General features: G+C 43.8%; 1 protein-coding gene across 6 annotated transcripts in view; it reads right to left on the reverse strand.

The window, feature by feature from the left end:
- Positions 1–13,084, reverse strand: part of QRICH1 (glutamine rich 1) — a 44,517-nt gene that overhangs the window by 21,952 nt on the left and 9,481 nt on the right. For all 6 annotated transcript variants that reach the window (XM_084752648.1, XM_084752649.1, XM_084752651.1 and 3 more), the window contains 2 exons: positions 7,993–8,322; positions 461–1,492 (listed from right to left, as the gene is read on the reverse strand). In XM_084752648.1, the coding sequence (XP_084608774.1) occupies positions 461–1,492; positions 7,993–8,301 (1,341 nt within the window). In that variant the 5' untranslated portion in view covers positions 8,302–8,322. The remainder of the gene's footprint in view (positions 1–460; positions 1,493–7,992; positions 8,323–13,084) is intronic.

A 13,084-nucleotide genomic window follows, 5' to 3' on the forward strand; every position in this document is an offset into this window, starting at 1 on the left:
CTTGAAAAACAAAACAAAAAAAAACTTAAAAAAAGAAAAAGATATTATAGGGCTGGAGAGATGGTTCAGTGGTTGGGAGCACTGACTGCTCTTCCAGGGTGGTGGCTCACAACTGTCTGTAACTCCAGTTCCAGGGAATCTGACACCCTCAGAGACATATAAGCAAGCAAAACACCAATACTCATAAATAAGTTTAAAAAAGATATTACAAAGAAATATTATAGGCACCCCACCCAAATACTCTAAAACTACAAAAGAATTAGTGGTCATGCTGCTGAATTCCATGAATGGTAACTTCTTGCCTATTTATACAGCCTCGCCTACTGCTTCTCTCCCTTCCCCCATACAGTCATTGTTAAGACAATCATGATGGAATGGAATAATCCAGACACTGCAGGTGAGTTGTATGTTACACTGGAACCAAGGAAGAGAAAGGTCCTACAGAGTAAGTCTAACTTACTGAACAAGTAACCTGGAGCTGCTGTTGCTGCTGTGGTGGCGGCGGCGTCTGTTCTTGTGTAGTTTGCTGTTGCGGCTGCTGTTGTGGGTCCCATATATGTACAGTCTGAGCCGTATTCTGGTACGTGCCTGCTACGGCCTGCACAGCCACTGGAATGTGGATGTTGCCATTCATGAACTGTGCTGGAAAGAGAGAGTTTGCAAGGGTCTGCACTACCTCTTCATGGGAGTTTTTCACTACAGATGTGGTGCCCACCATCTTCTCTTTGTCATCCTCCAGCTTTACAGCTGCCAGGGCTGTAGGGGAGCCACTGACGTGAACTGCGTTGTAGGCTTCCTGGGGAATGGCAATGTGGGTAATGCTCTGCTGCTGAGGGTCCCCCCGGGGCTGGGCAGAATAAACAGGGATGGTCCAAGTTTCTCCCGTAGGGCTAGTTATGGTCCCAGTGGCACTGTAGAGGTGGGCACTGTCTACTGTCAGCAAGTCTGGCCTCAAAGACACATAACTCTGTTGCTGGCCCTGTGGAATGGCCAGCACGGTAGCCACTGGCTGCCCTGAGATGGCGTAGGACACGGTGATGGGCATGTCCACTTTGCGTTTCTTCACTGGCTGAAGGACACTGGCTGTGCCAACCCGCCGTTCCCCTTCCCGGGGTGAGCCCTGCTGGGATGGCGGTGGGGAAAGGGCACCCACGGTCTGGATTTGAATCTGCTGACCCCCAGCAAGAGATTGGCCAGCCACCAGCTGAGCTTGGATTTGTTGATGTGGGATATGCTCCTCTGGGATCTCTGCAGCCTGGATCTGCTGGGCCGCCTGCACGTGCTGCACCTGGATCTGGGCTGCTTGCAGCTGAGAGGGGCTGGGACTCTGCAGAGATGGGGTCTGGATGGAGGGGGCTGCTGACTGCGGTGCTTGGCCCTGGATCTGCACCTGGACCTGGATGGGCTGCTCAGCAGGCTGGTGAACGGTGAACTGCGGAGAAAGCTGCTGAGCTGAGACCTGTTGTGGAGACTGCTGTACCTGAACCTGTACCTGCAGGAACAAGATTCATCAGTGAGTAAGAGCAGGCAGTACGAAAACCCAGCTCCCCAAAAAACAGTTCAGGTAGACCTTATGTAATGTGAGCAAAGAGCACGGCCTCAGTCAAGGTTTCTACAGTCACAATGCCTCAGACCGTAAGAAAAGCTCTTCAGCATCACAGTGGATTTACAATGAGACGACTGTCGCGGACAAGACGATTAATGGGTCCAAGAGCAAAATCTTACAACTTTGTTCATTTTTAACTTTTCTTTGAAAACGTGCCCCTTTCGTTTTTTGCACATCAGTAGAGTTGTATGAGCACATGCTTAAGTTAGTGTTTACATTTTTTATTAGGGTTTGAGTACTGGTTCAGTAGCTAAAAGCAGTGGCTGCTCTTCCAGGATCTGGGTTTGATTTTTAGCACCCACATCTCCAGTTCCAGGAGATATGATAGCCTCTTCTGTACTCCAAGAACACCATGGTACATGGACATACACGCAGGCAAAACACCTATACATGTAAAATAAAAGTGTCAAACCATATAAATTAAAACTTTTCATAAGCCTAAAGAGACAGCTCAGTAGTTAAGAATACTGGCTGTTCTTATTTATTTATTTTGGTGTTTCGAGACAGGGTTTCTCTGTGTTAACAGCTCTGGCTGTCCTGGAACTCACTCTGTAGACCAAGCTGGCCTCGAACTCACACCAATTCGCCTGCCTCTGCCCCCCAAGTGCTAGGATTGAAGGCGTGCGCCACCACTGCCTGGCTCCACTGGCTGTTCTTACAGATAACCCAAGTTCTAGTCCCAGGACCTACATGGTGACTAACAACTATCTTGAAATCCTGGTCTAGGGATTCCAGTGCTCTCTTGGACATTCAAAGGCACCAGGCATAAATATGATACACAGATGTAAATGTAGGGAAAACATCCATAACTCACTAAAAATAAGTTTCCAAGAACAAACAAAAGGTTAGCAGGATGGGTCATTTGTCAAAGGTTCTTGTTGCCTAAGTATCTTTTCGCGCGCGCGCGCGCACACACACACACACACACACACACACACACACACACAGAGTAATAAAAAATAGCATTCTGAACCAAGCTGTAGTGGTGTGTGCCTTTAGTCCAAGCACTTGGGAGGCAGAGACAGGTGAATCTGAGTTCTAAATTTAAGGCCAGCCTGGTCTACAGCATGAGATCCAGGACAATCAGGACTACCCAGAGAAACCCTGTCTTGAAAAAACAAACAGAAAACCTAAAACAAAATAAATATAGAATTCTGCATGGCAAAAACTAGGCATGGTTTTTAGGACTCCTTGAAAACAATTTCTTTCACATATCCTACTGATCTGTGTTCAGAGTTGGTCTTAGCAAGGCACACAGTGAGCTCCAGACATAGATGGAGCTGAGAAGTATTTACCCAGCACATGTAATACATTCTCACTCCTTCACAAAAGGGGTAAGGAGGGCAGGTTTGAGTCAGAACAGCGTTGAGTGCAAACATTGTCAGAATATGGTCCACTTGCTATTTTAGCTTCAGAATCTATACATTTAAAGTTTCCCTTTTCTGTCTCTGTATGTTTTCCTCCTCTTCTTTCCTGGTATGTTGTTAGCAGTAAGAGGAATGCAGGGCAAGCCTTTAACACTGACTCTACCTCCAACATGGGCTATACCCACCAAATCCACACACACGCGCATGCACACACGCACGTTTTGTTGTGGGAGTTTTCCTCTCAGTCCCAAACTCCCAGAATAATGATTCATGAGACTCAAAATATATTTACAGCTGGGTGTGGTGGCACATGTCTTTAATCCCAGCACTGGGGAAGTAGAGGCAGGCAGATCACTGTGAGTTCGAGGCCTGCCTCGTCTACAAAGCAAGTCTAGAACAGCCAAGGCTACACAGAGAAACCTTGTCTCAGAAAAACAAAAGACAAAAAACAAACAAAAAGGGCTGAAGAGATGGCTCAGAGGTTAAGAGCACTGACTGCTCTCCCGGTGGTCCTGAGTTCAAGCCTCAGCAACCACATGGTGGCTCACAACCATCTATAATGTGATCTGATGCCCTCTTCTAGTGTGCCGGCATACACACAGGCAGAGCGCTCTATATATAATAATAATAAACAAATCTTTAAAAACAAACAAACAAAAAATGTCAGCCTGGTTGGGACATATAGAGAAATCTTATCTCAATAAACATCATCACCACTAAAAAAGTAGAAATTAGCATGTATACAATAATTGTTTAAGTCTAATATCATTCAGAAATAAAACTAAATAAAAGCCAGGCAGTGTTGGTGCATGCATTTAATCCCAGTACTCAGGAGGCAGAGACAGGCGATCTCTGTGGGTACGAGGCCAGCCTCGTCTACAGAGTGAGTTCCAGGAAAGCCAGAGCTGTTATACAGATAAGCCATGTGTCGAAAAACAACAACAACAAGAAAAACTAAATAAAATGTTTACAAGTATTTACATATAGTTTCAATTTTTACAAAAATTAAATTCCTGAACCATAATGTGTAGGGAGGGGAGGTGGCTGAATGCCATAGCACACATCTGGAAGTAGGACACCAGTCCCTAAACTTGTATTTTAGCACAGGTCTGTAATCAGCTACTGGGGAACCTAAGGTAAGCAGATCTATCCAATTTGACCTACAGGAGTTTAAGACCAAGTCAGGCAACTTAGCGACAATTTCTCTCAATTTAAAAAGTAAAAACGAACCAGGGATGCCAGCAATCCCAGCACTCAGGAGGCGGAGACAGGAGGATCTCTTTGAGTTCAAGGCCAGGCTGGCCTACAGAGTGAGTTCTAGGACAGACAAAGCTATACAGATAAACCCTGTCTGGAAAAAACAGAAAAGAATGGTTAGGGATCTATTTTAGCTTTTATAGTGCTTTCTAAGCTGCATGGGTACTACACTCAATGTACAGCAGAAAAATAATAAATATAGGCGCAGCATTAGCTGTTAATATATTTTTTTTTTGAGAAAGGGTCTCTATGTCTCAAAAAAACAAAACAAACAAAAAAACCTGTAACTATACTCCCTCAGCGCAAAATAACAGCTATTCAGAATGTATTAGAGGGACAGGGGAGATGAATCAGTGGGCAAAGTACTTCTTGTGCAAGCATGAAAACCTGCGTTCAGAATTCTAGCATTTATGTAAAAGCATGGCATGGTGTGTAATTTTAACAGGAAGGCCATAACAAGGCATCCCAGGGTCTCGCTGATTCAATGAGAGTGAGTATCACAGAGAGGAAGAGAAAGAGTCGGTAAATGGTACGCAACCACCAACCTCTGCCCTCCACGGGTACATGCACAAGTATACCTCATACACATAAGTACCATTTGGATAATATACTTAACCTAGACAACAAGGTCTAAAGAAGACAAGAAAGCTGGCTGTGGTGGTGCGCACCTTTAATCCCAGCACTCGGGAGGCAGAGGCAGGCAGCTATCCGTGAGTTTGAAGCCAGCCTGGTCTACAAAGCCAGTCCAGGAACCAACCACCCCCATCCCCACCACCACCAAAAAAAAAGGATAAACCAAAATAAAAAGGATGCAGGAATATATGTGTAGGTTTACATGCAACTAATATGCCATTTTATATGAACTTGCAAGGATTCCTTCCCAAAACTAATGCCTACGGCTTCTGAGGAGCGATTGTTCTATGCATGCCTTAGACTGCCTGGTCAACTCCCAACCTTCATGTCTGTGGCAGTGGAGTGGCTTTTAGATCTCATCTTAGTCAACTCAGAGAAATGTTCCATCCTCCATCAGCTCTCTCCCAATGTAACATCCTCTTGTCACCTTATTCTGTACCTATGTTTTTTGGAATTTCTCAGATCACGGTCAAGACAGACCCAGGAATCACCATCTTCCTATTTCCTCCTTCCAAGAGCCTGCATGGCCAGAAGACTTAGTGGTTTGCTTTTGTTTGCTTCCTGACAGGATTTTACTTTGTAGCCTTAGCCTTCCTCAGCCTTCAGAGTGAACAAACTACACTTGAGTTACACCTGGTTAAATTTAGTGAGGTTTTAAGATATGTTTGTTATTGCATGTGTGTTTGTGTAATATGTGGGTGCACACGTGTCACAATGCATGTGAAGTCAAGAAGACAACTTTGGGGAACGAATTCTCTTCTTTCATCTTTCTATGGATTCTAGTGATGGAGCTCAGCCACTATATACACTACAGGCACTTTACCTGCTGAGCCACCTCACCAGCCACACTTAATGGGTTTTGAAGCTCTTCTTCTCCCCTAGTATTGTGAGGAATTTTTTTTTTTATTCTTTATTTTATTTTATGTGCATTGGTATTTTGCCTGCATGTATGTCTGTGTGAGAGTGTTGGATCTTCTGGAACTGGATAGAGTTATAGACATTTGTGAGCTGCCATGTGGGTGCTGGGATTTGAACCTGGGTCCTCTGGAAGAGCAGACAGAGCTCTTAACCACTGAGCCATCTCGCCAGCCCAGTGAGGAATTTTCTTACTCTTTACAATCACTAATGAGGAAAGTGTAGTTGGGCTTGGTAATGCACCTGTAATGCCAGGCACTAAGGAAGCTGAAGCAGGAGCATGTTTTGAGTTTGAAGGTAGCCAGCCCAACACGGAACGCAGTATGAAATCCTGTCTCAAAATAAGTAAAATATAAAGACTGGGGGAAGAGTGTGTTCTCAGGGTCCTATCAATTATCATATTCCTCCCTCTTCTTTTGAAGACAGGGTTCCTCTGTGTAGCTGTCCTGAATTTGTTCTGTTTGTTCCAGGCTGGCCTCACAACTCAGAACTCAGAGACCCTCCTGCTTCTACCTTCCAAGTGTTGAGATTAATGGCACGCGCTACCAGCACCCAGCACTACCTCTTCTTTTATAAACATGAGCTTTATGAAAAAAGATGTTAAAGGTGATACTAATGAATTGTCCTGAATATCACATAGTTTCAAAGAAAAGTCTGTCACCCCTAAAATCTCAACCTCTTGAACCTTAGTAAGTAAGAAGTTGTAAGTAACTAGAGCACAATTTTCTTGATCATCTCAGTCTCACTTCATTGGTATTTTTCCATTTCTGACAGATAAAAAAATTGAAACTAAAAAAAAAAAAAGAAAGAAAAAAAATAAGGTCATGTTAATAACTAAGATATTAAGCAAATTTATAACCAACCTCTTGTTTCAGAGCCCAATTTCTCATAGTATTTTCCTTACGTTTACACACCAAACTGTCTATCTAGGACACATTTCTGCTGCTCCATTATGTTTCTCATCCATCCCATCATCTGGTGTAAAGAGCATGCAAAGTAAAATGAAACCCAACCACAGTACAAAGACAAGACGATTACGTGGAGGAGACTATGGCTTTGTTTAAAGATCCTTAAAAGACAACTTAGTCCCTCCTCCATTCTAAGTCATCTTAATGCAGTTGGCATCATCTGACACTAACAGGTAGAAAACACCAATCTACAGTTCTACAGATGATCAGAGAGATTCGAGACCTATAAACTGATTTTAATTTTAAAGTAAGTTTCAAATTCCACACTTTTCATAATATGCCAAAACTAGGTTTTCTATGCTTTCTGCTCAAGATTGTCAGAGAAAGAAGGAAAGGCTTAGTCGCATGAAGCTGTCACATTCAAAGGCCTTTACTTTTGTGTACTGTTCAAGCTCTCTAAAGAAAACACTAAGTACCTATGCGAGCGCGCGCGTGTGTGTGTGTGCGTGTGTGTGTGCGTGTGTTTCTTTCTCTATGGTTTTTAGTGACAGGATTACTCTATGTAGCCTTGACTGTCCTAGACTCTCTTAATAGACCAGACTGGCCTTGAACTCAAGAGATCCACCTGCCTCTGCTAGGATTAAAGGTGTGTACCACCACCACCCGACTAGTATCTGCAGTCTTTATAGTTTACGCCAGCTAAAGATATTGTCAGTCTTTTGGGGTGCACTGTATATCAATTGCTACTTCTGTGGGCAGACAGCTATGGCCCATCATTGGTCTCATATTTTGCACATATCTGTTTCTGCTTCACCTGTCTAAGGCAATCTAGAATTGCATCTGATTGGCTTTAGTAAAGAGCTGACAGCCAATAGCTGGGGAAAAGGGGAAGGCAGAACTTCTAGATAGAGAAAGAGACGATGGGAGAAGATCAGAGGTGGGAGATTTGCCAGGGACAGGGAAAGAACAGACACAGAGGGCTGAGCAGAAAGGTAGAGAGCTAGCCACAGGGCAGTTGTGGACTTGAACAGTTAAGTTAGGTTAGCTAGCTGAGAGTCTGCCCAGCTAAAATACTTATTAAGCTTTAAAATATTACTAAGTCTCTGTGTCATTATTTAGACTGCTGGCTGGTGAGTCTGAGAAAGTCCCACTATATAGGTCTACATTAAACATGAAAGATTCCCTACTTGGTAAGTAAAATAACCTCTAATATTTCTAACATATGTATAGGTGTGTTGTAACTAACCTTAACTGTGAGAAAAAATATAAGTTTGTTAGCAGGCTCCAACTAAATATTTCCTCTTACCTGAACCTGCTGCGGCTGCTGAACCTGGATCTGCTGTTCTTGTTGAGTTTGTGGTTGAACACTGGTTGTGACTGGACAAGCAAGTTCAAGCAAAGACCCCGCCACTTCAGTGCTGTCTGTGTAGATGCAGCTCCCGCCCGGCTGGTACACCATGGTGGTGGTAGCAGTCTGCTGGAACTCCTGAAGAGCTTCTGGTCCCTTAGAAGCCAGGGAGTCCAGAAATTCCTTCATCCTGTGTTGCGGGACAGACCTCGCCTTCACTCGGATGTACTCTTCAAACGAGATTGTGTTCTCCAGAGAATTATTCATATTGCAGAGTCCTCAGGGTTCCTAAAATTAAAATGGATAGTCAATATTTTGCTACTGTTAGCATACTGTTTTTGTTACTTTTTATATTAATTTACTGGGGTGAAGCATGCACATGCCAAGGCATGCGTGTGGAAGTCAGAGGACAACACATTTGAGTTGGTTCTCTCTTTCCACCATGTGGGTCTCAGGGATAAAACTCAGATCATAAGGCTTGGCAACGGGTGGCTTTACACACTGAGGCACCTTACCAACCCTATTGTTTGTGTATCTTGAAATACACAGATACAATGACAAAGAGAATGGAATATTATACATTCCTATGCAAAGTTTTGTTATACTTTTCTGTTTTCCCCAAAATAAACTGGTTTTTTTTTTCTTTTTCGAGACAAGTTTTCCTCTGTGTAGCCTTGGCTGTCCTGGACTCACTTTGTAGACCAGGCTGGCCTTGAACTCACAGCAATCCGCCTGCCTCTGCCTCCCAGAGTGCTAGGATTACAGGCGTGTGCTACTGCACCCAGCTTTGCTTTGTTTTTCTTTTTTAAATAGGGTATCACTATGAACCTACAATTTTCTGTGTTGACCAGGCTGGCCTGAAACCCACACTCACCTGCATCTGCCTTGAGAGTGCTGTGCCCAGCTCTGTGAGGTATTTTTGTTTTTCAGGTTTTGTGTGTGTACAAGATCATACATGGGCACACATGCCATGACAACTTTGTACAGTTCGTTCTCTCCTTCCTTTGAACTGAAGGTAACCCTCCTTCTCCAGCCTCGCGAGTGCTGGGATTACAGCTGGAACTCAGTATAACATGCCCATTTTCCTTCAACACTTTTTTTTTTCTTTTGGTTTTCCAAGACAGTTTCTTTGTGTAGCCTTGGCTGTCCTCAAACTCACAGAGATCCACCCCCCTTTGTGTCCTGAGAGCTGGCTTTAAAGGTGTGTATCACCACTGCTCGGGTCTTCAACATTTCTTAAACCAAACTATCATACTGAAACAAAACCGGATCATATTCAAGTATGGATAGAATAGGCTGCAGTCACATTCTCTAGCACCAGGCCAGTCTTACCTTCTCTCTAGAGTCAAGCATTAAACAGTAACATTGCATGCAAAACCACTCCCACACCTGGTGGCACACACTTTTATTCTCAGCACCTGGGAGGCAGATACAGCGGATAGTTAAGTCTGAGACCAACCTGGCCTACATAGTAAATTACAGGCCAGTCAGGGCTACAGAGCGAGACACTGCCTCAAAATAAATAAAAAGTATTCTCTTACCATCACAGAAAAGTCTACCAAACACGGAGCTAGGAGCAGATTCCTACCTTCTGACATCCTTTAGTTTGGCAGGTTTTTTTGAGACAGGTGTCACGATGTAATTCTGGCTGGCCATATGGCCCCCACTGACATACTTTATATCCACTACTAGGCATGTCCTACAGTACAGAGTCGTTTATATAAGCCATTTAGTAAGAACCAAGAGACGGAGAGCATGATTTTTATTTCCCATCAAAAGCATGAAAACTGTGCTAGACTTAGTTGTACACTCCTTCTTCTCCTTGTAATCCTAGTACTTGGTAGGCTGAGGCAAGAGAATCCCAAGTCAGAAGCAGTGAACTACATGCTACATATAGAGACACCATTAAGAAAAGAGCAAAGGGGGCTGGAGAGATGGCTCAGCGGTTAAGAGCACTGGCTGCTCTTCCGGAGGTCATGAGTTCAATTCCCAGCAACCACATGGTGGCTCACAACCATCTGTAATGTGATATGGCAACCTCTTCTGGCCTGCAGGAGTGCATGCAGGCAGGGCACTGTATACATAATAAATAAATCTTAAAAAAAAAAAAAAAAGAGCAAAGGAACAAGAGGGGGGTAAGAGAAGAAGACCAACAATCTCATTTTACCCTACGCTGCTCACATTCTTTTGCAGCTTGGCTAAAAACATAGTCTCTAGAATCATACTGCTTGATTTCAAATTGGACTATAACATCAACTTGTCAACTTTAGGCAAACTAGATTACTTCATTTTTTCCCTTCTGTTAAACAGGAATAAAACAGCACTTAACCCAGCGTTAACATGAGAAAGAATGTGTGTGTGTACACTGCTTGAAAATACTTGAGAAACAGGCAGTGGTGCTATAGAGATGGCTGAGTGGTTAAGAGCCCTGGCTAGTCTCGCAGAGGACCTGGGTTTGATACCCAACATCTACATGGCAGCTCACAAGCACCTCTAAGTCCAATTCCAGTGGATCTGACAATCTCTTCTGGCCGTTGTGGCACCAGGCTTGTCCATGATACATATAGATATGGTGGAACATGGGTACAAAATACTCATATCCACAAAAAAATAAAAATTGAGCTGGGCATGGTGGTGCATACCTCAAATCCCAGCACTCAGGAGGCAGAGGCAAGTGGATCTCTGTGAGCTCAAGGCCAGCCTGGTCTACAAAGTGAGTCTAGGACAGCCAGGACTGTTACACAGAGAAACTCTGCCTTGAAAAACCCAAATAAATCAGAAGAAATCGAACAGTACACCTTAAATAACTAAGTCACTACTAAAATTCAGGAACCAATTTTGCCCATTTTCTCATCAAGTATCTATAGCAAAAATGATCTGGGCCCAGTAATTAATTCCTCAGGAGGCCAAATCAGGAAGATGTGAGTTTAAGACCAGGTTGGGCTACATCGTTTGACCTTGCCTCAAAACACAAAAAGAGTTGGGGACAGGGGCCAGACATGGTGGCACATGCCGTTAATCCCAGCACTCGACTGCTCTGAGTTCAAGGCCAGCCTGGTGTACAAAGTGAGTCCAGCACAGCCAAGGCTACACAGAAAAACCCTGTCTCGAAAAACCAAAAAAATTAAAGAGTTGGGGATAAGGGAGCCAGGACCAGTGGAGCATGCCTGTATTCCAAGCAAAGGCAGGCAGATGTCTGTGAGTTAGAGGCCAGCCTGGTCTACAAAGCAAGTCAAAAGAGCCAAGGTTACACAGAGAATCCCTGTCTCAAAAAAAGAGTTGGGAATAGGGCTGGAGAGATTGCTTAGAGGTTAAGAGCACTGCCTGCTTTTCCAGAGGGCCTGAGTTCAGTTTCCAGCAACCGCCTGGTGGTTCACAACCATCTATAATGAGATCTGGGGTCCTCTTCTGGCGTGTAGGCACACATGCAGGCAGAACACTGTATAAATAGTAATTTTTTAAAAAAGACCCATGATTTGAATTCAATCCCCATGACATATATGATAGAAGAAAGGAACCAACTCCCACAAGTTGTTTCCTGACCTCCACACACATGTCCTGGCACGCGCGCATGCAGTAAATAATCAATAAATGTAAAAAAGTTTAAAAACAAGCCAATGACAACAAAAAGCACAATGACCTACAGACACTAAGTCGTCCGTCAACATTGCTTTGCAATATCCTGTTTTAGGCAGCAGAAAGCAGCCACAGATGACAGAGTAACACAAACAAAGGGAAGCTTCTTGCCAAAAAGGGCTCTCAAGTTCATCTCAAATTTCTGGGAAAGTGATTTGCTCCTCTGAGGTACCAGGCAATAAGCACGTTCACTCCTGAGACAATTCTACCTTATGCTACAGATTTCAGGTTTGCAGTTAACCACCTGCTTTCTTCCATGACTCTAAAACTCCTAACAGACAAAACTGGGTACAACTGTGGCTCATTCTTCTCTAAATTTCACATATGAAAGGTACTTATTTACTTTCAACAAGAATTAAGGCCTTTAATCCCAGCACTCGAGAGGCAGTGGCAGGTGGATCGCTGTGAGTTCACTGCCAGCCTGGTCTACAAAAGAAGTCTAGGACAGCCAAGGCTACACAGAGAAACCTTGTCTCAAAAACCAAAGGGAAAAAGAAAAGAAAGAATTAATTAGGATTCTTTCTTTCAGGGCTGGAAAGATGGCTAAGTGGTTAAGAGCATTTACTGTTCTTCCATAGGATGCAGGTTCAAATTCCAACACCCACATCAGGCAGCTCACAACTCCAGCTTCCTGGGATTTGATGCTTTCTTCTGCCCTCCATTCACTGGCAGACACACACACACACAATTTTGAAAAAAAAAAACAAACATTTTTTTTTCCTCCCCAAGATGTGGTTCTCTGTAGCCCTGGCTGTGCTAAGACTTGCCCTGTAGACCTGGATGGCCTCAGAGATCCATCTGCCTCTACCTCCCATGTGCTGGGATTAAAGATGTGTGTAGCCACTCTGCCCAACTTAACAAAGTTTTTTTTTTTTAATTAGCCAGGCCTGGTGGCGCATGCCTGTAACCCCAACATTTTGGGAGGCAGAGGCAGTGGATCTCTCAAGAAACCCTGTCTTGAAAAACCAAACAAAGAAAACAAAAGGAAATGTACTACCTTCCTCAAATTAATTGCTACTACACATCTTGGGATGTGTACTACATACTGGGGCTGGAGAATGGCTCAGAGATTAAAAATACTCAGAGGCAGACAGAGGCGGATCTCTATTAGTTCGAGGCCAGCCTGGTCTACAAAGAGAGTACCAGGACAGCCAGAAGTATTACACAGAGAAACACTGACTCGGAAAAACAAAACAAAACAACAAAAACTGTCTGTTCTTCCAAAGGTCCTGAGTTCAATTCCCAGCAACACATGGTGGCTCACAACCATCTATAGTGAGATCTGGTTCCCTCTTCTGGCATGCAGGCACACATGCAGGCAGAATACTTACTATACAAATAATAAATAAATCTTTTTTTTTTTAAATCTAGGCCAGGTGTGGTGGTGCACAGCTTTAATCCCAGCACTGGGGAG

The sequence above is a fragment of the Acomys minous genome (assembly GCF_964271855.1).
Source record: "Acomys minous genome assembly, chromosome: 13".
NCBI classification, from domain to species: domain Eukaryota; kingdom Metazoa; phylum Chordata; class Mammalia; order Rodentia; family Muridae; genus Acomys; species Acomys minous.